This window comes from Eschscholzia californica, unplaced genomic scaffold (genome assembly GCF_041429995.1).
Source record: "Eschscholzia californica isolate CP2 unplaced genomic scaffold, dmEscCali1.0.p SCAF_4, whole genome shotgun sequence".
Lineage (NCBI taxonomy): Eukaryota > Viridiplantae > Streptophyta > Magnoliopsida > Ranunculales > Papaveraceae > Eschscholzia > Eschscholzia californica.
Window position 1 is genome coordinate 52,713,383 of NW_028238461.1, and position 27,376 is coordinate 52,740,758.

Here is a 27,376-nt window from a genome sequence, read left to right on the forward strand (position 1 = left end):
TCAAAAGTAATCAATACCTAGGTGTCTTAACTTATAATTAAATTTGGTAGCAATGTGATTTTAGGATCAAAATTCAAGATTTTTTGGTCCCCACAAACTTAAAAGGATTGATTTAAGAGAAGGTACACATTTACATATAAATAGACCAACCTAACTTTATATAAAATACTTAAAAGGTATAGAACAGAAGTAGCATCAGAATAAAAACCCCCCAAAATAATATTAAATTAACCCCAAGAATTTTTATTTTCAAAAGTTGAGGACATTACCTGAATTTGTCAGGCCAAGTCCCTCAGAGAACTGCAAGAAAAGAATAGAAACTCAGTTTTTTCTAGATTATCCTCAAATTAAATATGGGAAGAGTACAGGACTTGGATCTATTTATGAATATTCTTGAAAACTCCTTCTGATTCATGAGTAATTAAAATAACTCTTTTAATACCTAAAGATTTTGAGAATAGCCCTTTGATCAAAACCTACCACCATTGACTTGTATCGATTTAAGTGTCCCAAAACAAAACATTCTTATAAGTTAATTCCTCCATTTTCAGTGGATCTACTTTATTTGCAGTGAAAAAGATAGAACATAGTGCTTTGAAGACTGATTTGGCATATTCTATGGTGTTAGTTGTTTGTTTTCTTTTATGTTGATCTTAATTACATTAGATTAGAGTTTAAAATTGATTTTTTTTCCTTTCATTAGCGTAAATTTGTATTTAGAAGTTTTTGTTTAATTTTGTTCATCTAGAACATTAAACTTTCAATAAATTATACACCATATTTTACTAACTAACTAGATGCAACCTTTCATCGGAGGATTCTTCTTCTTGCTCTTTAGTAGCTCCACATGTTGTTCCAATCCGAAGTCCCGTAGATATGTTTTACATTTTATATTGCCTATCTTCTATTTGAAAAACCACTATTCATTCTGAAATATACATTAAACATTAGACAAACTCAGTAGAAAATTGCAGACAAACTTAATAGAATAGTTGCGTTCGTGAATTATGTTTATGAATGCACCTATGGTAATTTTCTTGTTGCAATAATTATGTTTATGAATGCACCTATGGAAAAAATTATATAAATATATAGAGACAAGATTTTTTATTTGTGCATTTGTCTTTTTGATGAAACTGTTTGTGCATTTGTTGTGATGCTTGAATACAAAATGTCTAATGTTTTTCATTACATTTTATTTAGACCATTAAGAAGTTTTATTGTGTTTTTCATCTTCTTGGTTTCTATCTTCTATATTTTCTGGAGATGATATTTTTAAAATGTATGTTTTAACATAAGCATTTATTATGTAATTTATCTATTTCATAAAAAAAATGTAATTTATCTCAAATATTATTTAGCGCGATTTTACGTGAAATCTGTAATGTGTTGCGACGAAACATGCAGTAGCGTTCTCACGTGATTTTACATAAAATCTACAATGTAATAAGACGAAACACGTGCAAGGGTTCTCAAGTGGTTTCACATAAAATCTACAATGTGATCAGACGAAGCACGCACAAGGGCTCTCATGTAAGTTTACGTAAACTTCACAATGTAAATCAGAGGCAACACAGAAGTGTTCTTGTAACCAATATAGTATGTGATGTTTTACAATCACAATATATAAATCCACAAATGAGAAAGAGGTACCAATTATCATATTTTGAAAGTACGCAGGAGCAACTTGTAATTTTGTTCTAAATTAAGGGGGTTTACTAAAATATCCATCACATAATGGACTAAATGGTCGACTACGTAAATAATCGAAATTGAAAGGGTAGATAAGATTTACGTCAGCAAGACAGTCACTTCCCACTAGTGAGATATTGGTCTTAATCTATCTACCGATCCATACAGAAAACAAACACCCCCTTAAAAAAAGGCCAAATATAGAACAAGAAGACGACAAAATAAGTGGCAATATTGGTAATTTCAAGTACATAGTATGTCGTATTTCAAGTGAATAGGAATCGATAGTAAAAGAGGGCGTATTTTAGCAGATTTTCTGCATCTCGAATCACAAAAGGAGAAAAACAGAGTAGTGAAAGAGAACGACTACACCAACCCCCACGGAGGCAGACACCATTTCTAGATAGAGAAAGTGAAATCGAAAATAACCAGAGGAGATACAACAGTAGAGAGAGAAAACCCTAAACTGATTCAACAAAAACAGTAACAAAATTCATCTTTAGTTCGTTTTGGTTTTCTGTCTCTGTTTTTTTTTCTTTTCAAATTCATAATTTTCCTTATTTGAGTTTCATGGAAGGAAGTAAAATCATGGATTCTTATGAGATTAGAGATTGTGGAATTGTGTAGGTTTTTTGGAAACCTGCTATTTCCAATTTCTAGGGTTTCTCTCTTCTCTTTGTCTCTCATTTTCTCTCTCTAGTTTTCTAGTTTTTTATTTCTCTCTCTCTCTCTCTTATCTGTCCAATTTCTAAATGGGTTGCCGGAAAATGATTGCTGGAAATCTGGAACCTGCAAGGAAGAGGAGTGGGGGACTAAGAACAAAACAAGCAGGAAGAGGGTCGTGCCGTGGGAGTTAGACACTTCATAAGTTCGCCGGAAAATGAACCCTATCCGGCACTGAGAAAAAAAAAACCCAGTATCTCTTTTTCTTCATCAAATCACTTTCTCTTCTTCTTCTTACCCTTCTTCTATTTCTTCTTTTTCTGTTGAAATCAGTTGTTTTCTGTGAGAAAACAAAAAATGGGGCTTTTGCTCAAAGAAGCTCTCAAGTGTCTCTGTGGCGAGAATCAATGGTCTTATGCAGTTTTTTGGAAGATTGGTTACAATAATCCATCGTGAGTTCACTACATTTTTTCTTCAAGATTTGATTTTTGTTTCTAGTTTTGATTAATTAGGGTTTCAAAATGACTAGTTGTTTCATTCCTGAAATTTGTATCTTTTCTTGTAATAACTTTATTGCTTGCTGATCACTTCTTTACTCTTTTTTTCTTTTGACCTTTTTTTTTGGAATGTTGTATTTGTTGTCTTTTGTCATTGCATCTAAGCCAAAAAAAAAAGTAGATCTTTTGATAATTCTGGTAAATCTTACTTCATTTAAACTGAATATTATGTCAGATAAATCTATTGATTTTGAATATTCAAGATGAGAATATTCTTTCCTATTTGATTTAGGAACAACTCCTAAACCCAGGAGTTAAATTTCTTTTAGTCCAAAATATGAAATTTTAAGACCCATTAGTTTATTTTTTTTCTAATTATGATAATAATGCTACTAGCTAGAGTTGTGTTTCATTTTCACTTTGTTTTGAAATTCAACAAATCTGTCTTAATTTCTAGGGTTTTGGTTTGGGAAGAACATTACTATGAGCCGGACCGACATTCTACTCTCCAGGCCATCTCTGGAATTGAGAGTACAGATTTGCTTCTTAAAGAGTGGGAAGGGCTATGGAATTCTTCTGATCAAAATCATATTCCTCGGCTTGGGTGTCAAGTCGAGGATAAAGTTCTTATGCTTATTAACAAGATGATGATGAATAACCAGATCCATGTTGTAGGAGAAGGGTATGTATTTTTTCCACCATCCAATTTTTTGTTGAGTGATCACTTACTATAGAAATTCAAGCTTTTAGAGGTAAAGGTAGCACAATAAGTCCAAACAGCGTGGACTATATTTATTCGATGTTTCAGTTCAATCTCTGACCTCATTAGGTCTATCTTTCGGGTCCATTTTGAGCAACTACTTGAGCTAAAAGTCTCCAACTTTTGCAGGCTTGAAACATTTCTTTTCGTAGAAATCATCTATTTTATTCAATAAAACGGGGCTTACTTCATTTTCGTGTTTCAGAATTGTTGGGCGTGTTGCTTTCATGGGAATGCATCAATGGATTCTTCAAGAAAATAGCATGCTTGAAGGGTATCCATCTGAGGTATAGCTAAAAAATTCTTAGAAATATTTGTTCGAAAAAGACATGCTCTAAAGTGATTGTTACAATATCAATAGAGTCTCGGACTATTTGCTTGATGTAAAGTTTGTCGAGAAAATTTTATAGTGCATCAAGGGTTTAAAAACGGAAGAAAAATACACCAAAATACCCACTAGAAGATAATGCGAACTGCACAAAAGCAAAGAACACTCTGTGATTTAGAAGGCAAATTTGCTAAACCGAAGAACTCTATTTATTCATTTTGATAACTCCTAACTCATTCGTTTGAAAAATAGTCTCCTATATTCATGTTTATGACTTTTCTTATTTTCCATTTCATTAGGCTATGGCCCTTTTCCTTAGGTATTACTATTTTCATGTTAATTACTGCGAACTGACGTTTACAGATTTTATGCGTCTTCTTACAAATTACTAATACACGCGACTTATACCTTTTCCTTAGGTCCTAGCTGAGGTGCAACACCAATTTTTGGCAGGCATGCAGGTGGGTAGCTTATGTTTTTCTTTCCCTGAACTTGGTAATTTCTATTTGAATGTTTTTGATTACTCAAATGAATCTGTTTGCAGACAATTGCAGTGATTCCTGTGCTGCCACATGGTGTTGTTCAACTTGGTTCCAAATTGGCTGTAAGTTTTGGCGGGCAAACCCTATTTATGCTCTTAGTGTACTAACGTCACGCACGCACACTTATAGGTTCACAGCACGAGGAGACCTATTAGGTGCAGTTCTTTCAAGGCTATAAGCTAATTTTGTACCCTATTGGTTCAGGTTGTGGAGAATACAGGATTTGTGAGCAATGTGAAGGGTTTATTTGCACAATTAGCCAGTATTCCTGGTTCTCTTCTTTCCGATGCATACACTAGAAAAGATCTAGCTCCAGAGATTGGATCATCGGTTTCGCTTGGAGTACCTTTATCTGCGGACCTATCAAGAAATTTTTCTTCTCAAGCAGCAATTTGTTCGCCTTTTATGGGTGCTGGTTTTGACCAACAGAACTCGGCATTTCAGGCTTCAGAGTATGAGTCTTGCCCTTCTGGTTCTTTAGCTGCACAAATTCAAGGCAATCTACAAATGCAACGAAATTGTAGCCTGAACCCAACTACTTCCAACTATCAAACCGACTTCTTCCGAACAGAAACTTCGCTGCCAAGCTATCCTTATAGAAGAGATGGGGAAAGCAGAGAAATTGGAGCTCAAGTAATCCTTTCTAGTGCAGATGCGAGGTTAAACAAGCCAACTCGCCTGAATGATTCAAGTATAGGATCAAATAGCCATCTTATAGGAGCAAGTTCATCTTGTAGTGGTGTTCCATTTAATGGACACCAGATCCTCTCCGGTACTAGGTTGCATGAACATATTAGTAACACCTTACCTACTTCAGAGAATAGTGGTAAATCGCAACCAAAATCCAATAGAAATGATCTTAGAAAACGTACTTCAGTTCCACTTTCGCATTCAAACACATCTGGATCAGCTGAGACTAATTCCCGTTTCCGGCCTCAAATAGCCGACAATCAAAATTGGTCAAATAGCAGTGATGTTCTTCCAGGAACACCGATTATAAGTCGTCTGCCCATCAATGATGATCACATCCAAAGAAAATGGACAGGGAAACAAATTGTAGAGAATGATTTATTTCAAGCATATAACATCCTGTCAGCCAATTTAGGTGACCAAATTCCTGGAGCGTGTAATTCCTTTTCGGAAGATGACTTGTTTGGCATCTTGGGGCTAGATCAAAAAACTGAAAAACGTTCTGGTAGTTGGAATGGTTCACTTGCGAAAAACGATGTCTCCAAATGCATTACTACAGATTCAGGTTCTGATTTATATCCAATGAACGATGGGATTTCGGAAAGTGGTATTTTCTCTGAGACTGCATCTGACCATCTTTTGGACGCGGTGGTTTCAAATGTTCACCCGAGTTCTAGGCAGGTCATAGATGACGAGATGTCTTGCTGGACGACGTTAACAAAAGCAAGTAGCTCTTCAGTTCCTGCTGCTTCTCTCTCACGTGGACAGGTCAGAATGCCGGATCAGAAACAACAAAAGAACTATGGTTTTCCTCTGTCTCATCTAAGAACTCAGACAGCAGGACCAAGTTCTTATAATTCTGGATGTATAAGTGATAATGGTGGAGAAACTTCTCAGATTAGTTCTATGTATGGATCTCAAATAAGTTTAGCGCTTGAAGATTCTCAAAATTTGAAGTGTGACACTAGTGTATCAACTGCACATTCTAAGAGGCCTCATGAGACAGGGAAACCAAATCGCAAAAAGCTCAAACCTGGAGAAAGTCCTAGACCTAGGCCCAAAGACCGCCAGATGATCCAAGACCGTGTAAAGGAGTTGCGTGAAATTGTGCCTAATGGAGCAAAGGTAATACCTTCTTTTACTAAGAATATTGACGTAAACTTTTTCCGTCTACTCATCATTATCAGAAGCTAATTCTATCAGTATATGGTTTTGGTTGAACAGTGTAGCATTGATGCTCTTCTAGAACGTACGATTAAACACATGCTTTTCTTGCAAAGTGTAACAAAGCATGCAGACAAGCTAAAACAAACTGGAGAGTCAAAGGTGTGCGAAAAATAATCTACTTCTTTCGTGCATTCTTTTGTTTAAGGGTTATTTACCATCTGAGATCGCTTTTTCGGCACACAGATCATTAGTAAGGAGGGTAGCTTGCTAAAGGATAACTTCGACGGAGGTGCAACATGGGCATTTGAAGTAGGTTCACAGTCTATGGGATGCCCTATCATTGTTGAGGATTTAAATCAACCTCGTCAAATGCTCGTGGAGGTAGTGTATCTATCCCGTTATCCGCAAATTCTGCCCTATTGCATCACGAAATCTAATTCACGGTCTCTCTCTCTCTCTCTCTCTCTCTCTCTCTCTGTAGATGCTCTGCGAAGAAAGGGGTTTCTTTTTAGAGATAGCTGATATAATTAGAGGATTAGGATTGACCATCTTGAAGGGGGTGATGGAAGCTCGTAACGACAAGGTCTGGGTGCGCTTCATGGTAGAGGTAATACCAAATGGGTCTAAAAGCAGACGTTTTTCGTTTTCAATTGTTCTTTGATCCTCCTGAAAAAAAGATGATGACTTGTACCTAAACATCAACATGTTCCATTCCATATTAACTAGTTACGTACTATGTGTTGTGTATAGGCAAACAGGGACGTAACAAGGATGGAGATATTTCTATCACTTGTTCATCTATTAGAACAAGCTATGAAGGGGAGTATCGTCTCATCTCAGGGCATTTCTGGTGGCAAAATCATAGCACGTGACACTTCCCATCAAGCTTTCGTACCTACAGCAGGCCAGTCTAATAGCTTCCAGTGAGCTACGTTCTTTCTAGTTTTCCTTACTCAGGACATGCTGCGAGTGGGCCATGTAACTTGCCCGCCATGACTAGCATGAATCCAGTCTTTCTCTCTCTCGCAGCGTGTTCTTAGCTGTAACTGACTTGGGGAGCTTTTTTAGTTAGTGCAGAAGCTCCTTGAAGCCCTTCGGTGATCAACTGATTATTAGAAAATCCGAATAACTTGGTAGATGTTGTTGTTAGTGATGTTAGTTTGTGATATTTTCGGTTGTTTTTTTTTCCACCAAATCAAGAGATACTTGATTTTGTGGTGGTTGAGTGGGTTGATGCCACTAAAATCTTGTGTTTCATTTAGAGTCTTAAACCCTAAATGAAATACTCCTATATGATTGTGTGTTTTATAAATGTAGAAAAGGATGGGGGAGTAAGGGAATGAAGGTTTCTATGAGATGTGTAAATTCATGAAGATCATCTTTGGACATGTTATCTGAATTTATTTGAGATTTAGTTTTTTTTTTAAACTTTGTCTGACGATGATTTTTTCATCCTCTCAATACAAACTTAAATTATGTTACGCTAAATGTGATTCTTCTATTAAACTGTCCTAATCTCTTCTATCACCACATTAAGCAACTATGATCGTGTTAGAAAATTGTCTAAGCTGATTAATTATATCTCCTTTTACATATATTTTAAATATATCTACTTCAAACACTTAGGATTCTAAATCATGGCAGATAACAAGAAACTATGGATCATTAATATTGAAAGTTACGGAACTTTTTATTCCTTATTAAAGGATTCACCCAAGGGCAAAATCTTATCCAAAGAAATGGAGAAAAAGGTGAAGATGACAATATGAAATGATTTCCAGTTCTCAATCATGATCAGTGATACTTGTAAAGAAACTTCTTTTATAAGACCACATTGATGAGTCTTTTTCATGAAATAAACAGTACGTACTGAATCATCTTGCCAATATTCCCCTTTCACAGCTTTACCTCATTTGTCCAAAAAGTTTTCTTCATCTTTCAGTTTCATTGCACACAAATGTAGATCCAACTAGAGAGTTTGATGTTTTTTAGGGCTTCACTCTAGATGTTAAGAGCCCCAAATCTAATCAAGGACCCCGAATGGGAGGCTCCCATCTCATTTTGGAACCTCCCAAATGGGGGCTCTAAATTTTCTAGTTCTCATTTTGGAACATCTAAGTATGTCTATTCATCTAAATTTTCTAGTTCTCAACCTCCAAGTATGTCTCTTCATCTTTTCCTAAATGAAAATATGAGATAGATAACATACAACAAAGTACTATTGTGACGTATTTCGAAGGTTATTTCTAACTATCTGCTTTTTTTTTTTTATGAAAGTTCTAACTATCTGTTTAGACAATGATCTTTGAAAAAGAACAACTTTCAAAACCTTGCCAAAAAAAAATCGGAAACCAATCCTAAAAAACTATTTTATTTATTTTGGTGTCACTTTTCTATGAAAAAACACATTTTTAATGTTTTGCCTATCAGTTTCAAATGTAGAAAAAAAAGGAGAGAGAGGAAAGAGAGAAGAGAGAGAGAGAGAAGAGAGAGAAGAGAGAGGAGGAACCAAGAGCGAGGGCAACAATGAGTAAGAGAGGAGAGAGAAGAGAAAAAAGTGACAATAGTGGCGGGAAGTTGTGGTGGTGAAGGTGATAGAGCAGATGAAGATTAAGGAATAATATTTGATCAAGTTAATTTTTGGGCTAAAAAAATGGCCTCGCCAAACCCCAACCTTTATTTATTTTGGTAGTCAATCTAGGATGAAAAAAACACATTTTAAATGTTTTGCCTCTCAATTTCAATGAAAAAAATAAAGGACTCCCGTGGCTTAAAAAACCCAAAGCTTAAGATGGTGGATTTTGAACAGTGTCCATGTACTTAAATTTAAAAATGAAGGTACAAACTATTGTACTTGGATTGGTGACTTATCTTTGTGTTTTTTGGAATCTATATACCTAACTTTCTCAACATAAAGAATCATTTTGTATTAATTTAACTATTTCAAAGATTGGGAGTTTCTATAATTTGGTAAGCATTTCTTGGTTGCATAATTAGTGATTGATGACCTCAATTCCCATGTTTGTCTATTGTTTCTAAAATTTGGGTTTTCTCAAAGTGTTCAACCTAAAAAGGAGGCAAAATGATTTGAAAAGTTCAAATAAAATAATGGCACAAACAAAAAATTTGGTTAGTATTTGCTAGAGTAATAACTATTTGATGACTTCACACTTAAACAATTTATGTGACATATGAAATGTTCTCTCTCTCTCTCTCTCATTCTCACATTTCGCTGTATCACTTGTAAATCAGTAAGTAGTTTTCAGTTTAGGAGAATCAAATACTATAGACTGGTATTAGATTGATTTTAGTGTTAGGATTGGAAGAGATCTACCTAGCCATCATAATGTGGGACATTAAGTAGATAACAAACTAACATTGAGTAATTAAGAAATCTGGGTCATGGATAACAAACTAACTAACAAAGAGTAAGTTGACCAGACAAGACTGAGAAGTAACAAAGTACTATTGGATTGTACAGTCATGGATAAGTTCTGGTTTAGCAACAATGGATCTCATAGGTGGAAACAATCAATTTGAATGAACCTGTCCAGTCCAGTCCAGTCCAAATTCCTTTTCCTGGATTATCCGGGTATCCAGACCCCACACAAACAAAATTTTTAGCATTTTGAGGACCCCATGGGCCAGGACCCAACAACCTATTTCTCTTGAGAGACATAAATTGGTCACATACTCACATGAACGGTTCAATACAACTAAATTTCTATATGTAAATGAGAAATTCTTCCGGCCCAACTACGTACCCATCTGGCCCAACCCAATTTTAAAACACCCGATAAATTTTCACCCTTAACTAGCGGAAATAGTCGAAAAAGTATCCGTATGACTGAAAATGTACGATTAAACAAAAAAAAATAGAATGGACACCCTAACTGACCTAATATATTTGTGTTAGGAAGTCTAAACCTAAAATTTAAGTAAAAGCGATTAAGGTTATCAGTTATGTTAGAGGACCTATGAAAACCGCAAAACGTAGGACAAGTGAATTGAATCTACAAACATTTTGCCTTTATAAGAAACAATAAAATAGACAATCGAGTTTTGAACAGATGTAAAGAGGAATAGGAAGAAAAAGAATGCTCCGCCAATTCATGGGTATTAAGGGAATTAGCTGGCAGAGCTGATAGTTGGTAAGTTAGGTTTTTCAAGTATATTTTGGTATATATTTTAAAATTGTATGTATTGAGTTTAACTACGTAGAGATTTTTGGGCCTCAAATTCAAATAATCAAATTGGATTAGCAATACTCATTTTAGCCAATTTGTTAGAAATTGAGATGTCATCAAGATGTAACATGTAAGCCACCTTAATTGCAATGTTCTTTTGTTTTGTTGTTTCGAGAGTTGGTTAGCTTCCTTACCTACAACTTCTATTTTTCTTGATTAATGAAATTATTTTACCTTCTCTTAAAGAATAAACTACATAGAGTTTTGAATTAGAATTCATAGCCAAGGACAAATGACACATACAGCAAGTACTCTGTGTATAGTGCTCATAGTTTTTCTTTTCAATATTTATTGTAGGTGAGTCTCGATTGATTTCTGATTGCTTTTAGCTTAACTACTGAAGTCGACCAAACAATGCCTGGCTAATTTGGTACATCTGAGTCAGTTGCCCGTTCCTACCGATTAAAAAATAATAAATATTTAAAACATCGGATTCTCCTAAAATGTGAGTTTTGTGATAAACATATAAGTTCGTTCTTTGTTCTTTTGCATGAATTATGCAGAGACACGTTACATACCACTGAGACAGAAAAATATACATTCCCACAAAAATTCATAAGATTATTTTCACTCAGTCTAGCATAGGAAGAGTGTCACCACCTCTTATCTTTATGTGAACCTCTTGAGCCCACACCACAAAATCCATTAAATATTTGGGTTCTGTATTCTCATGTATATTAGGCATATTTATGAAAAAATTAGCCAAATAAATAAAACCTAAGTTGCGAAGAAGACTCAAAACTCTATTCTTACAACCACAAATAGTATACCCAAATATGGAAAGATGAAAGACATCTAGTTACAACACATTACGTAATCTTATTCTGTTATATAGCATCGTCATATTCGTCTGAGATGTACTTTTGAGGGTGAGACTTTACATAAATAAAAATTGAGGGTTGAAAAATTAGTTTGTATCTTTGAAATCCACATCCTCTAATTTAATTTGAAAAAGGCAGAATAGCTTAATTTGGTCCTACTCACTACTAGATAGTGTTGTGGTTGAGATTTTAGAGACCCTTCCCCAATAGCAACAAAAAGAAAGAGACCCTTCCCCAAGTCATATTTAAATTTGCTACCATAGTGTTACTCCAAAAGGCAAAATCTTTCATTGGGCATCCTATTATAGCACCATTAATGTGTCTATTATAATATCAATTCCACCTTGCCCACTTATAAATTTAAGAAGCTTATATATAGTCCTTTCAAATGCATGTTCACCCCAACAATCTCTCTCTTTCCCTAGTACCCATATTAGTATATTACCTTTCTCTCTGATCTCTCTGTACCTAGAATCCTATTTGTCTTCTTGAGAGAGAGAGAGAGAGTGCAGTTTAGCTATAGTAATTACTTATTGATCATAAAGAAATGGACATTGGTTCACCAAGCCATGAGAAGACCGGGCTTATTATCTTTCATTGCTGGTGGTGGGTCATGGCCTTACCCAACAAGTCCATTTCCAAAGTAATTGGTATAGTAAACAAGACCAAAAAATTAATTAAAGATGATCCAAGAAGAGTAATTCATTCAATCAAAGTGGGCTTAGCTATCTCTATAGTTTCTTTCTTTTACTATTATAAACCTCTCTATGATGGTTTCGGAGATGCTGCTATTTGGGCTATTTTAACTGTCGTCGTCGTCTTCGAGTTTAGTGTAGGTAAGCTAACTATAACCAAAACATCAATAATCCAACCTTTTGATGATTAGTATGGTTGCATGCCTAGTTCTTAATTACTTAATTATCATGAATTTACCTTCATATGTTTATGAATATTATGGCATATACTAAGTTACTATATTACAGATACATCCATTGGCACAAAAAATTTAAACTTAACTCCCTTATAATTTGTGTAATTGCAGGGGCAACTTTGGGTAAAGGTATAAATAGAGGAATTGCAACAATTTTGGCTGGTGTATTAGGAGTTGGAGCTCATCATTTAGCAAATCTGGCTGGAGAGAAAGGAGAACCCATTCTCCTTGGTGTCTTTGTTTTCATACTAGGTACTAAAAGCTAACTTATATGACACACACACACATATATGTAAGAGGTATAAATGGGTGATATAGGTCTAAACTACTACTAATTAGAAAACTAATGTATTTTTATTTGCATTTTTGCAGCAACTATATCGACATTTTTGCGTTTTTTTCCGGGGATAAAAGCGAGATACGATTATGGGCTAGTAATCTTCATACTGACGTTTAGTTTGGTATCTGTCTCTGGTTACCGAATGGAGAAAATTTTAGTGCTAGCTCAACAAAGGATATCAACAATCCTTGTAGGAGGTTTTACATGTGTAATCGTCTCTATATTTATATGTCCTGTTTGGGCCGGGGAAGATCTTCATAAGCTTGTTTCGTGCAACTTAGAAAAACTTGCAGATTTCTTAGAAGGTAATCTTAGTAGTTAATACTAACTTCCTATGGTTACCTACAAATGTTTTGTTATTTTTATCACTTTTAAGATTAGGAGATTTATACCTATTTTTGCAGGTTTTGGAGGAGAATATTTTGGACACGAAGGGGGAAAAATTGGTTCCAAAGATGACAATGATAAATCTTTTCTTCAAGGATACAAAAATGTTCTTAATTCGAAGACGACCGAGGAATCATTGGTAAGAAAAAGGCCAAAACCTCTCCTCATCATCAATTTTATATTTGATCTCTTATAAAAGTTGGATATATATAGACACAGACACGGAGGGCATTTCCGTTTCAGACGAAAATCTTGGTCGTAATACTAATTTATACTTGTTTTTAGTGGAGGGGAATTACTTTGTGTACGGAGGCCTAGCTTATTATAATGTTATACCCGTCTCTCATTACCTATATGCATGTTTTCTTTACAAAGAGGAACAACACTTTAGAGACATCACTCAACATTAGCTCGAAGAGGTAATTCTTCAATCCTTGCAAGAAAAGATGTAATCAATTTATAAGTGTGAGTCATAGGTTTCATTAACCAAACGAAAACATAATCGGCACCAAGTGAAGGCAGAAAAGGGTAGCTACCAAAACTATCACCTTTTGCCATAATTTGTTGGGTAATTCTAGTGGCGGACCCCTAAATTGTTAAACCCGCCCACTTTCCTACAACTCCTCTCTAAATTTGTCTTGAAGGGGCGACATAAACACTTAGGTAGGGCGATAGTAAATTACCCTAATATTTCCCCGTCCTCCCTCGCTACCCACGAGAAAAGGCACATTCAAATGGGGAAGATGACACTTTGCCCTGTCACAGTTCCAGCTCAATCTTGACCAGAGATGTAGAAATGACAGAATTTAAAGAGCACTTTATATTTCTAAATTTAATTCGGACATGTACTTCAGTCAGAATTTAGTCGGGATTGTGGTCGGTTAGACTATCGCTCTTCGTCAAATAGACACCCCTTCTTCTACTTTTTCATTGAAAAACATTGTCGTGTAATTTTCTAATTAGTTATGATTAATGATGAGCAGGCTAATTTTGCTAGATGGGAACCATTTCATGGGAGTTTTCGGTTTGGTCATCCATGGGAACAATATTTGAAGATCGGAGTTTTAACTAGACAATGTGCTTACCAAGTCGAAGCTCTCAATAGCTGTATTTACTCTGATACCCAAGTATGAACTAACTTTTCTTTTTTCCATTTTCTCTCTATATTATACTTGCATATTTTCCTATTAATAAACAAAACCACTGACTAAAAAGTTAAAAAGTGATTAAAAGAATAAGCTACTTAATTAGCTTATGCCTTATTGTACCTCATGGTCTTCCTTTAGCACTTTTATTCCTTAGTCTAAAAAGTATGTGATAAGATTCCAAGATTAGATCTCGTAGTTAATGGGGATTAGCAAAAGCTTGTACTTAAGTATTTAAATGGAATCAATTGATTTTCTCTTTTACTACAGGCACCACCAGAGTTTAAAAAGAAAATTCAAGAGACATGTACAAAAATGAGCAATGGATCAGGGAAGGCTTTGAGAGAATTAGCTACAGGAATTAGAACAATGGCACACCCAAAATCAGCTGAAATCCATATCGAGATTTTGAAAACCACCCAAGATGAACTGAAAACCATTCTGAAAACCGCCTTATTGGAGAACAATGATCTCTTAAATTTGATATCAGCAGCTACCGTCACTTCCTTACTACTTGAAATTGTTGGGTGTACAGGAAATATTGTTAATGCGGTAAATGAACTTGCCGGACAAGCAAAATTCAAAAGAATGGATCCTATTATTATACATGAAAAGCCTCAATTACTTCATCGTGGAACAATTAATCCAGTTTCTGCTAGTATTGGTGGTAGTATTCATCCCCATGTTTGTATTACAGTAGTACCCGAACAAGCTGAATTGTTGACAATGCGAGGAAATACAAACAATTGTGGTAAACCAAGTACGGGCAAACTTGATTCCGGGATTCAAAATTAAGTAAGCATATGATACAAAGTAGTGAGTTCATTTTGGTTTGCAAGAATTTCATGATCACACTCGTGTGAGATTTTTTTCGATTATCGAGCACTGTTTGTAACTTTGTATAGACTAATCAGATTTCAGCGTGTCCATCACATTATTTGTGAAAGAAATATTGTACCTTGAATGCATAGATTTATTTGTAATATCTTGAGCCTAACCTAACATTTTTTTCTTTATCTTATTACATGAAAATCGAAACAGACCCAAAGTTAACTAAAGGGTAAAGGAGTAACCAACTAAGTAGGAGACAATAGATGCATTAGTGCGCCCCTTCTTCTTCATATAACTAATCTATTTATTCTTCTATGCTTTAAATTTTATATATAAAGTGGAAAATCATGTTTTATTCCTAATTATAGTCATGAACGTCGAACTCCATAAGATGTGAAAGATTCTCTTTGAGTTTGGAATTAAGGGCATTCAAAGATCTTAGCAGCCACTACAAATTAGTGCCTTTGAAGCACTTTTGATATTTAAAGAATTAATTTTGTGAAACTATAAGTATTACAAAATTATTTAATTGACAATAATATTAAATTAAGTTGCACGGATTATCAATTTATATTGAATAATCTTTGATTGATCCTTTATCTGCACCACTCAGTCCAAGGAGGCTGCTTAAATGCAAACTAAGTTCTTTTGAGTATTAATAATCCACTAATAAGCCATGCTATAGAAATCATTAATTAGTTGGTTAATTTTTTTTTTTGAGAAATCGACTACGATCTACGTTATTCGTTACAAGACATTGATACATCAAGAAATTTTTCCTGCAAATTATGATAACTCGAGAAGTTTTAATTATATTATGATCCAAAGAGGAAAAAAATTATTAAGATGTGATACGCGCGATAACCGCCTAAGTTAGATCAATAATTAAAGAGATCTAAAGTCTGACAGTATCTACTTTATTTAGTGGCTAAATTGCATGCAATTAATCTTAGTGATGAACTGCTTTCACCGAGACTCGATTCCAAGACCTCATGGGTTTAAGAGAGATATCCTACCACTATATCAAAGGGTGGTAGACAGTTGGTTGGATATACCAAGTATAATTAACTTAACGTAGCTACTAAAAGCACCTGGCTGAAATGCTATAAGCGGGCGGACTTTTACTTGGTTGGGGTCAATGAAATTGACCCAAGTCCTCTATAAGCATCCAGTCAACTGACCTGAGTATTTAAAGGTCAAGTTCACCTCCATCATCTCTTTTATCTTCTTGTCCCAATTTTTTTTCAACGACTTCTCTGATCAAAATCCTGGGTAAACGTGCGCATCCACTGATCATATCTGACACCGACATCGACATTTGTTAGCGGCAATTCAAGTATACCAAATCAATTAGAGTGAAATAGGTAAAACCCTAAATTGTTAGGGAATGTCAACCAAAACAGTTTGAGGGTCTAGATAGTGTCAACCAAAACACTTAGTGGGAAAATACAGTCTAGAGAAGAGAGTACGGGAGATGAACAACGGAAGGTTGCAGAATTCTGAATTAGGTTTCTGTCTGAAAGGGAGAAACAAGACGTTTTTCCGAGAGATCCTGTTAGGTACTTGGAATAAAAGGCGCCTATAGAATTTTGCAGGTTTGGGCAGCCTGTTAGTAGCCCGGTCCACTCATAGTATTTCATAAATTAACTTGATTACTTATAAGATAGCGCGTAGAAGTCATTGGTTGTGTTTGAGGTCGTCAAACAAATCACACAAAAGATTCCGTTTTTTTATGGGAAGAATCCTTGACCTGATTTTATTAAGACGAAAAATTGGCTACATCAGTCGCCAATTAACTTACAATGCAAGAAGGGATGGTCAGATACACCCAACTTCAAGTTACATAATTTATAAAGCAAATTTTGCAAGTAAATGAGCACTATTATTCATGATTCGACCACAATGCTCAAACTCTAGTGGTATCGAAAACCAAATTAGGATGACCAGACCAAAGAAAAGGTTGATAGATTTGTAAGTTTCTCTCTTTCACTACAAATCCTCTCTAAGAAATATGATACTGTATTTGATATATAGTTAACAAGCCAAGATAAGAGAAAAAAACCTAGAATAAGACATAATAAATTTGAAAAGAATCACTTTTTTATTAACAATAAACCTGGTTAATTATCTCTCGTGAAACAAGTATTCACTTTTAACTTGACATTGATTTGTTCCACCCAGCATTATTCCATGAGAACTAGTATTTGATGAAAATTCCAACTTGATATCCCCACATAAAACATTCACCACTTCCTTTTCCTCCGTTGTCCATCTTACCAAACTCGACACCCTCATATCGAAACTCACGGCATTATTAATACGATCCCAAACAGTTTCTCTTCCCATTGCTTCATCAAGGAATAAAAATACTTACAAATACTAACAATTAGAAAGAAATAAAAGAAGAGCAATCATTAAAAAAAACATCGACAAGACAATATTAAAAGGCTCACTTCTAACTTGGCATTCATTCTTTTCACCCAGTACATTAAATCGTCACAACTAGCAATTGATGAAATTTGAACTTGATAATCCTGCATAAAACATCCACAATATCCAGCGGGGTGGTACAAAATTGATAAAATTAAAACATTCTATAATTATTGTATCAATTGGATTACTTTCATCTGTGAGGATTTTCAACTTATTGTTAGGGTTTTGAACAAGGAGATCGAATTCCATGTTACTACACGTTTGTAACTCTATTTTCGATCCGAATAACATTTTTGAATCAACCTAATTTTGCACGTTTGTAACTGTAGGGACAAATAATATTTTTGAATCTTTCTTCTAACCAGACCAAACAAAAGGTGCTTGGGGTTCTAACTCTCTATGCCCTCACTTCAAATTGTTTATGAGAAATATGCACCATATTTAATATTTAATTAACACAATAAAAATAACAAAACCAAGAATAAGACATAGTAATAAATATATAAAAAACAATCACCCTTTTATTAATGTAAACCTAGTTAATTATCTCTACTACTAGAACAATAGAGTAACAAAAGTACTTACAGCAATAAAGAAGAGGAAAGAAAAAGAAGAAAACAACCCTAAATATGCAACTACGGTTTCCTTTCATGGGCTGCTTCTTCACTTTCAGAAACTTGACATTCATTCGATCCACCCAACATTATTCCATTAGAACTAGTACTATTTGACGAAAGTTTGAACTTGATATCCTCACATAAAACATTAACCACTTTTCTGTCCTTAAAAAACCCAAAGTTATATCTTTCCAAAATCGACATCCTCAGATCGAAACTCACCACACTATTATTAATACGATCCCAAACAATTTCTCTCCATGCTGCTTCATCAAGGTATATAGAAGAATCATTGGAGATGGAGAAAGTAATATTGTTGTTGGTTTTCTTTTTTTGATGGAATGGTGGAAATAATTTACGAGTCACAAGTTTGTCTCCGTAAAAAACAGAACCACTGATTCGTTCATAATAGAATGTGAACATATTGTCAGGATTTCGAACAAGAATATCAAATTCCCAGTTTGATCTCAACTCTATGGAAGAAACGTTGAAGTTGGAAAGTGAAGCATTGTTGACTCGAAGCGCGGGAAGGCTATGAGGGGTACTCAAGGAAATAAGTAGACAGTACAAGGCGAAGACTGAGATAACAAAGAACATTACTGTGACAATTATAATTGTTCCTCCATCTGGGACGGGACATCGTGAGCATCCTCGGGTAGATTGGGGTGGTGGGTAAACTCTTATTACATGATTTTGTGGATTATTATTCTCCATCTCTTAATTCCTTCAAAACCAAAAACTAGCTAGGGACCTTTAGATAGAGAAGAGTTCGAAGAGCCTTCTGTTTGGAAGAAGCAAGTTGCACTGTTAAGATGCTTCTTCTGATCATATTAATATAAAGAGTAGTAAGGCTGCTAAGTATAGTAGAATCTCACTTAAATTAGTAACTGTAGTTGTTTCTGTTTAGGAAAGACTCTTTTCTTTCTATTTTTTGTTGAAGAAGGAAAGACTCTTTTGATTGACCCTAACAAGAGTGTCTATTAAAGCAAAATCTCATTCCAAAATTGAAATTAGAAAATGGTTGTTTGGATAAAAAAATATTATCACAATAATTAAAATTAATAGGCTAAGTTTAAAATAATATTGATAATTACTATTTAAGTAAGAGAATGGTTGTTTGGAATTAGATCTATGACAAAAAAATTAGTAAATTGTTTTCTATTAAATAGAAGTTAACAAAAAAAATTAAATTATTTTTTAGAGAATAAGCTACGGGAATTGGAACAATGACACACCCACAATCAGCTAAAATCTATATTCAGATTTTGAAAATCACCCAAGATGAACTGAAATCCGACCTGGGCCCGAAATCCGACGTGGATGCCAAGTCGGACCAAGCTGGCACTTCTCGTATTAAAATGGGATGGTTGTATGAGATTTATACTTTAGTCCCTAACCTTAACAATTAATTCCGTCTAGTCCTTTTCTCATTTCTCCTCCAGATAGAATAGAGAAGGAGAGAGAGAGAACACGGGAGAGAACGCGAACTCAAGCTTGAGCAACAACAGCGAAATCGAGAGGATTGCTGATAAAAAACGAAAGGTAAGGTTGGGGTTTATCATCTTCCTCCATCTATTTTTATCATTACTTTATGAAATTGTTATGAATTAGGGTTTCTAATACTTTAAAAATTCAGAATTATTTATGATTACTTACTGAAATTCTTAGGGTTTTTGATACCTGAAGCTTATGATTCCATTTTTTATAAAGTTTTTATTACATTGTTATGATTTATGATACTTGAATTTGTGAAATTTTCAAAAAAATTGTTAGGGTTTATGCTAATGTAGTTTATGATTCCTGTGATTTAGGGATTTTTGTGAAATTTTCAAAAAATTGGTAGTGTTTATCTTACAATGCTTGTGGAGAAGGCTTTCTTCATGTTTGTTGAACATAAATATATATTTGTTCATTTGTTTGTTTACCATTGATTTAGTGTCAATTTTCTTTGTTTTGGTAGAGATTTCATGATAAAGGGTGTGGATTTTGGGGTTTGCTAGATGAGTTACGTATGTGTCCTTGTAAGAGGGGTCCGACAAAACTAATCGCCTCAAAAACAACCTGTGAACGTCACAGATTTTATTGTTTCTCGACAAAAACACGTTGCATTACTAACTAAAACGAAAGGTAAGGTTCCAATTTCGAATCCATCATTCCATTGATGAACTATGACGGCTTATTAATTCAATATTTCAGTTTTTATAGGGTTTGGTATTCAGAATTCAAATCTAAGTTCTCTCGTTAAGTGGGAAGCCAAAAGCTAGTTAACAATCTCGCCAAAAAGATAAGATTAGATACAACAATACCTTAGAGCATCTCCAATGCAAAACTTAAAAAAAACTTTATTTGGCTTATGTGTTGAGTCTCAATTGAGATTCTCTTTCCTATGTGGCTAACTTGAGTGTCTCTAATTCTAGTCCTTCTCCAATGCAACACTCTAAAAAACTCTAGTAGATACACATGTCTTACATACATTTAATAGGAAAAAGTGGTTGAGGAAGAAAAGCTTTCTATTGGTTCAAAAATTAAAGTTGATGACTAGGACACTTAAGACTCTCAAAAGAGATCTCAAAAATAGAGTTTCTAGTTGAGACATCTTAAAACTTAATGCTTCCACATCAACTTAAGATCTCAATTGAGTTTTGCATTGGAGAGGTTTTTTCTCAAAAAAAACTCTAAAATCCTAGGTGGCACTTAAGACTTTAAGATTGAGTCTTGCATTGAAGATGCTCTTATAGAGTTTGGTTTCAAGGAAAAGAGGCAAGTAACTTGAATGAAGCTAGATCACTTAAAACAACTGTTTCTTGGGTTGATTCAATTCTCTAGGTACTTTTGGCTTTATCAGTTTAATTCTTTTTTCTTTTTTTGTCTTTTGAATTTTGTTTTCCTTTTCAGGTTGGTGTATGAACTCAAGTTTATGGTAATATTCTTTCGTTGGAACGACAAGAGGAGCTTCCCATGAAGTTCCATAGTCTCAGACTCTCAGCCAGAGAGATCGCTCGTATGGTTGAAGGCATTCTTGGAACACAGACCACTCACTGCATGAAATTTTCTGATTTACCTATCAGTCTTAATTTTGTCTTCTTTAGATCTTAAATGCAATTAAAGCTTGGGATGTTGTTCAATTACTGAAGGAGTTAGGAATAATTCTTCATTTGTTCTTATTGGTTGATCTTAAATGAATGTAATTTTCTGATTTACCAATCACTCTAAATTTTCATCTTTAGTACAGTGAAGGCAAATACATTGTCAAAGTTCCCCACTAGAATATAATTTAAGTGCATACAACATTTTTTAGGAGTTGGGACGATAAAAGACTAAAGAGTTAGGTTGTGTTTGTTTTTCTGTAAGAGTCTGAATCTGAATTTGCTGAATCTGAAATGTCTAAACTGAATTTGCTGAATCTGAAAAATCTGAATATATTTAAAAATTAGGTGTTTGTTTTTTAAATCTGAATGATGAAATCTGAATTACTATTTTGACTATAATAGCCCTCCTTAATTTAGTTCACCAAACAGACCCTAAGCCCATCTAAATAAAATGTTAGAAACCCTAAAATTGTATTCTTTCTCTTCTCAAAAAGTTCAGACATCAGCCTCCCTCTCTCTCCCTACCGATGGAACTCGCCGAAAATATCTCGTCGGAGCTCTATCTCTGGAAAGCTTTCGCTACCGATGGAAAGCTCCCTTTCTTGTAGTTAATTGAATCCATGGAGTATCCTATTTTAGGGTTTCTAACATTTTCAGCTTGGAGACAAGTAATATTGCTGTTAATGCTCTCTCTACCGATGGAAAGCTCCCTTTCTTGTAGTTAATTGAATCCATGGAGTAACCTAAAATTGTATTCTTCTTCTTCTCTCTCTCTCTGACTCACTCTCTCACTCTCTCTCTCTCTCTCTCTCTCTCTTTCTACTCAGACTAGGGTTTGAATGTTGAGCCCTCGATGAAGATGATAATACTACATTTCCCAACACCAAATTGATCAAGAACTAGGGTTTCATTAAATCCTACTTATCTAGAATCATGTTCAAAGAAGAGAACTGAAAGAGATGATTGTGGTGACTCGATTGGAAATGAAGGGGATTCTGTTTGTTGTTCCATTAGTATGGAGCCATGGTATTCAGAAGATGGTGGTGGTGGTAGCCGCAGTGTGTGGTGGTCGTGGTATGGTTTATGGTGGTTTTGCCAGTGGTGGTGCTGTTGATTTTGCCAGTGGTGGTGCTGTTGATTTTGCCGGCGGTGGCGTTGCCGGTGGTGTGGTGTTTAATGTTGGGACGTAAATTTCTCAAATACTAAGGGGCATAAACGTCATTTGTCGTATTTCAGCAATTGAACCTATTTTTCAGACTTGTTTTGAAGTCTGAAAAATGTTGGCTCTTTTTCAGCCATTTCAGACCTTGGCCAAATTCAGACCAATTTTCAGATTTTCTTAAATTTGAAAACAAACATCTGAAATCTGAATTGAAGTCCAATTCAGATTTCAGATCTGAAAACATAAAAAAACAAACAGCACCTTAGTCTGTTGGGATGATAAAAGACTAAATTGCACAGGTACTGGTGGAAGCAATGAGTCCAGAACTCACTGCTACCATTGAGAACAGTGACGTTTCCATCGCCATCTAGAACTCGCTGCTACCGTTGAGAACAGGAACCAATTAGTTGGATCTTCCAAAGTTAGAGCCTTAACATCTCCTAACTTGTTATATTTCATTTATAAGCCGATATTACTACTACTGCAGTATGGATAAGCTGATCCCTCCTAAAAACACAAAACTTTACTAAATAGAAATTAATCTTCAGGTTCCTGTTATAAATTGATAGCCGAAAATTTAAAAACAGAAAACTTCACTAAATAGAAATTAATCTTCAGGTTCCTGTTTAATTTCAAAATAGCATACCATCCTAAAGTGAAAACAAATACATCACCTAAAATAACCATTCGAAGCAACTATTCAAATCACGAAGTCGATGTCGAACATCCATCTATTCAATCGGAAAGTGAAAACTTGACGAACTGCCACATCCATAACTTTCACTATATGCACCCTGTGAAAAGTACGGCTGAGGATGATACATTCTCTGTGGAAAGTACGGTTGAGGATGATACATTCCTTGTAACAAGTCCATGTTTGACTGCAAAAAAAAAAAGAATATTAAATACTAAGAATTTAAATTCACCTTTTCTAAAGCAAATACAGAAAGGAACTTACCACTCGTGCTTCTGGTGTGAAATACATGTCCTTAGCTGCAACATCATCACTTAAGGTACTTTCTTTTGTTGGTGGATCAGATGTTGATGTTGGTATTTCAGATTTGGAACTCTACAAAAAAGATAATATTAGCAGTTAGTGTGAATTGAAACAAATACATGAACAAAATAACACAAACATACCTTTTTCTTCGACTTGTAAATCTTCTTTTTCAATCGTTTCTCTCGAGGACGTCCCTTTGACTTGCATTCCGCTGGATCACGGATATCATCTCTTGCATTATCCTCGTAATCGACTTTTTCCCACTTCCCATTATCTAGTAATTTGGCCCGAACTTAAGATATGATTATGTTCTAAATTGACTTTACTTGTTTCCCACTTCCCATTATCTAGTAATCTGACCCCAACTTTAGCCTTACATCCAGTTCTACTACAGGATACAGTGCCATTGGATTGCTTCCTCCTGTTCCTTGTTTGCCATTTTTTCCACATGATATCGTAACATATCTTAAAAGTCTGTATATTCTTTTTATCGATCTCTTCCTCACTGGAAATCCAACTTGTTTAGCATACGCCAGAAAATATCGTTACAATTCTTGAACATCATTGAATTCTAATCCAACTCTCGGTGCTTTAACTTGTGAGTCAACATTTTTATTTTCTAGGTTCTCGTTCTCATTCTCATTCTCTGAAAATGACTCAGAAAGTTCTAATTCTTCATTTTCCGATTGCATTTCTATTTTCAGAATGAATCAATAAACAAGAATATATCAATATACATATGAACTTGAATATATCATCTCTATGAATGTGAGGCAGACTTGTTTTTGAAACCCTAACAATAAAGATGAATAACTCTAGGGTTTAGTTTGAACCCTATAAATGACTAAAATAAACCCCAAAAATTTAAACCTTAACAGAGAAGATGAAAAACAATTGAGGAAATTAAACCCTAGGGTTTAGGTTGGAACCCTAACTATGACATAATTAAACCATAAAAAGTCATATTCTAACAATAAAACAAATGGAATCATAAAATTTAGGTATCAAAACCCTTAAAAGTTTCAGTAAGTAATCATACGAATTTCTGTTTAAAGTATCATAAACCCTAATGCATAACAATTTCATAAACATAACAATAGTTAAAGGAAGATGAATAAACCCTAAGAATAAATTGATTACCTTGAGAAGGAAGCTGGAATCCTTGAATCCCCTGCGAAAAACGGTCCTCTCTATTGCTCGGGCTCTCTCTCTCTCTCTCTCTCGTGCTCTATGTCTTCTTCGTGAGTTTTATCTCTCTCTCTCTCATAGTGATTTAGTACTTTTAACTAATTTATGATTTGATGAAGTTTTGGGTTCATCTGCTGGAGTTATAGTTAAAATTGAAGAAAACCTCCCAATTTCCTGATTTTATTCGATATCACCACCAATCAACAACCTCTCTCGAATTAGGCCACCATCACCATCTCTTATCCCTTCGTTTTAGAGAGAAAATAATGGAAAACAAAACTGAACATCATAAGAGGTAAGAACATCTCCAATCAGACACTCAAACTATAACACTTAGAGTGCCACTTGTGATTTTTAGAGATTTTGTTAATAAATCTTCTCCAATGGAAAAATATATTTGACACTCCATGATGATATGAGAACATTTATTGTAGAGACACTCAAGAGAGACATTCTAAAACTAGAGTGTCTCCTTGAGACTCTCCAAGTGCTACTCTAAGAGCATCTCCAATGGGACACTCTAATAAACACTCTAAAAATCTAGTTGTCAAGTGTCAAATAAATATTCTCTTTCCTAATGTCAATATAGAGACATTCTACATTTGTTTGATCTCCAATGGAGATCTCTAAAATCTCTTATTTAATACACATGTCCCTCTTCAATTCAATAGATAAAAAGTAGTTGAAAAACAAAGTTTTCTATTGGTTGAAATAATAAAGTAACACTTAGAGAGTCTCAAGTAGACACTCTCATTTTAGAGATTCTCTCTCTAGACACTCTATAATAAATGTGTCCAACTCATAATAGAGTGTGTAACAAAGTGTTCCATTGGAGATGGTTTTTTAACAAAAACTCCAAAGAATCATATGTGGCACTCTAAGTGTTAGAGATTGAGTGTCCCATTGGAGATGCTCTAAAATTTAAACCAATATGAACTTTTTCTTTTTAACTATTTTTTCCCTGTTCAACTTAAGAGTGATATGTGTATTAAGTAGATAGATTCTAGATATCTCCATTGGAGACCAAAAAATTTGGAGTGTATTTATATTGAAATTAAAAGAAAATCGTCGTTTGACACTTGATAACTAGACTTTAAAATTTTTGTTAGAATATCCAATTGGAAATGGGAAGGTTTATGAGTTACACTTTGATTTATGGGTGAGAAAGAAGGAGAGAGAGAGAAGGAGAGAGAGAGTTGGAAATGTTTTTGTTGTCCCCCTTAAAAGTTGGATACTATTATTTTTCCACATCATAAACTTCCTCCACATAATAAAATTTAGTTATCCATATATTAGTTACCTTATTCTTCTATGCTTTAAATCTATTATACAAAACAGATCAATATGACTAGGACAAAATTAATATACATGAATGTCCGTTTGCCTACCAAACCATTCATTTTCCTTTTACCTCTCACGACGTCATTGTCCTCCTTCTCTCGCCAACACACTCAATATAATAGAGCTTCGTCGTCTTCAGTTGTTCGTCACTCTCTCTTCTTTGTCATGTGTTTGCCAACATTTATGGTAAGATTGGCTCTTATCTCATCATTTTTCAATGTCAAATTGTTGCCATCATTTTTCAATGTCGAAGAGTTCAGTGGGTTACCTTACAGTTTTGATGGGGTTGGGTTTCCATATAATTCGAACAGTCCCTACAATATGGGTTGATTTCATTTGAAGTAGAAATCGTTGTCTTAAGGGCTCAATCAATTAGGGCAAATACTCCCGGACTTCCTCAACTCTGGTTTATATTTTTATCTGATAAAAACTATTGGTAGTTCAAGTTTTTTTATTACTATGTTTGGATTTGAATCTATTCTTTTTTTTTAGTTTTTATGTTTATTTGGTTTCATTGTTTACAGTCTTAGAACAAATCAACTATAGGTCTATAGCAGTGATTTATGGGAGATTTTTAAAATTTGGTTACAGGGAAGATATTTGAGAATTTGAAATATCAAAGGATTGTCAAATATTTGATTTTTTGCAAACAAAGTTGTAAGTTTTTCCTTCTCTCATTTACCATGGGAAAGAACATATTTTCAACTTGAATTCATGTCTAAAAGTATTAAATTTATGCAGGTTAATTAGAGTTTGACCCATAAAACTTTATCTGGACACTAACTGTTTGAGAGAATGTTTCATAGAGGTTTCAAATATCAATTGTTTTGGTCCCTTTTTAATTTCTTTTTTTGCTTATGTAATTGTTTTTTGTTTTTTTCTATAAGAAGTTTATCAAACGAAGGAAGGAAAAAAAATCTTTGCATCAAGCAATTCGTGAAATTGAAATATGTTAGTTTTGATTGATTTTTGATTGAAATGTGTATGGAGTTCAAATATCATAATTTTGGGTTAAAAATTTATAGTTTTAGTTTAAGTAATCTTAACCTTATTTATATTCTCCGAACGAACAAAATTAATGATAATGCGATTTTAATCTTACTTTCTATCCATCTCTATTTACATGTTTATATATATATATATATGGTATTCATCTCTCTCTAGATTTTCGTGGTCTGGGTTGTGAATATATGGTATCCATCTCTTTTCTCAACTAATTTTATTTTGATGATTCTTAGTTTGTTCAAGGCTTTTGATAGTTTGTTTCTTACTACTACAGATGCTAAGTTTGGTTCTTATTCTTCATTAATGGTTGTCGCAACTTCTTTTTTCTTGGATATAAATTATCAATGTTTCTCTTTCCTAGAAATACATCCCATTTGAAGAAGTATTTCAAATCGTAATTGCACCCAAGAAGGGTTGAATTATAATGCAGTTCAGAGTGACTCTAACTGTTTGGATATAATAAACTTGAAAAAAAAAGCGGGCGGCCTCATGTTTCTGTT

General features: G+C 34.4%; 3 protein-coding genes and 1 long non-coding RNA gene across 5 annotated transcripts; 3 read left to right on the forward strand and 1 right to left on the reverse strand.

The window, feature by feature from the left end:
- Window positions 1-1,846: 1,846 nt before the first annotated feature.
- LHW (transcription factor-like protein) lies at window positions 1,847-7,764 on the forward strand. The gene is made up of 10 exons (XM_086633918.1): window positions 1,847-2,807; window positions 3,310-3,534; window positions 3,818-3,899; window positions 4,360-4,401; window positions 4,485-4,544; window positions 4,687-6,297; window positions 6,397-6,498; window positions 6,583-6,720; window positions 6,821-6,946; window positions 7,090-7,764. Exons 1-10 carry the CDS (start codon window positions 2,713-2,715, stop codon window positions 7,264-7,266), a joined length of 2,658 nt encoding a protein of 885 aa, XP_086490044.1. The 5' UTR covers window positions 1,847-2,712; the 3' UTR covers window positions 7,267-7,764.
- Window positions 7,765-11,815: 4,051 nt separating this feature from the next.
- LOC147546025 (aluminum-activated malate transporter 2-like) lies at window positions 11,816-15,229 on the forward strand. The gene is made up of 6 exons (XM_086634841.1): window positions 11,816-12,243; window positions 12,450-12,590; window positions 12,711-12,983; window positions 13,083-13,204; window positions 14,049-14,192; window positions 14,481-15,229. The coding sequence occupies exons 1-6, from the start codon at window positions 11,955-11,957 to the stop codon at window positions 15,003-15,005; spliced, it is 1,494 nt and encodes a 497-aa protein (XP_086490967.1). The 5' UTR covers window positions 11,816-11,954; the 3' UTR covers window positions 15,006-15,229.
- A 4,291-nt stretch (window positions 15,230-19,520) lies between these two features.
- LOC147546026 (uncharacterized) lies at window positions 19,521-21,295 on the forward strand. Of its 2 annotated transcripts, none has more exons than XR_015223291.1 (5): window positions 19,521-19,633; window positions 20,052-20,218; window positions 20,288-20,403; window positions 20,830-20,917; window positions 20,987-21,295. It is a non-coding gene; the product is annotated as an uncharacterized LOC147546026 (long non-coding RNA). The 2 variants fall into 2 exon arrangements; XR_015223292.1 differs by having other exon boundaries at window positions 20,297-20,403.
- A 1,654-nt stretch (window positions 21,296-22,949) lies between these two features.
- On the reverse strand, window positions 22,950-23,781 carry LOC147546027 (uncharacterized). The gene is made up of 4 exons (XM_086635885.1): window positions 23,742-23,781; window positions 23,483-23,616; window positions 23,301-23,411; window positions 22,950-23,223 (listed from the first exon to the last, which is right to left on the reverse strand). The coding sequence occupies exons 1-4, from the start codon at window positions 23,779-23,781 to the stop codon at window positions 23,074-23,076; spliced, it is 435 nt and encodes a 144-aa protein (XP_086492011.1). The 3' UTR covers window positions 22,950-23,073.
- Between the last annotated feature and the right edge of the window lie 3,595 nt (window positions 23,782-27,376).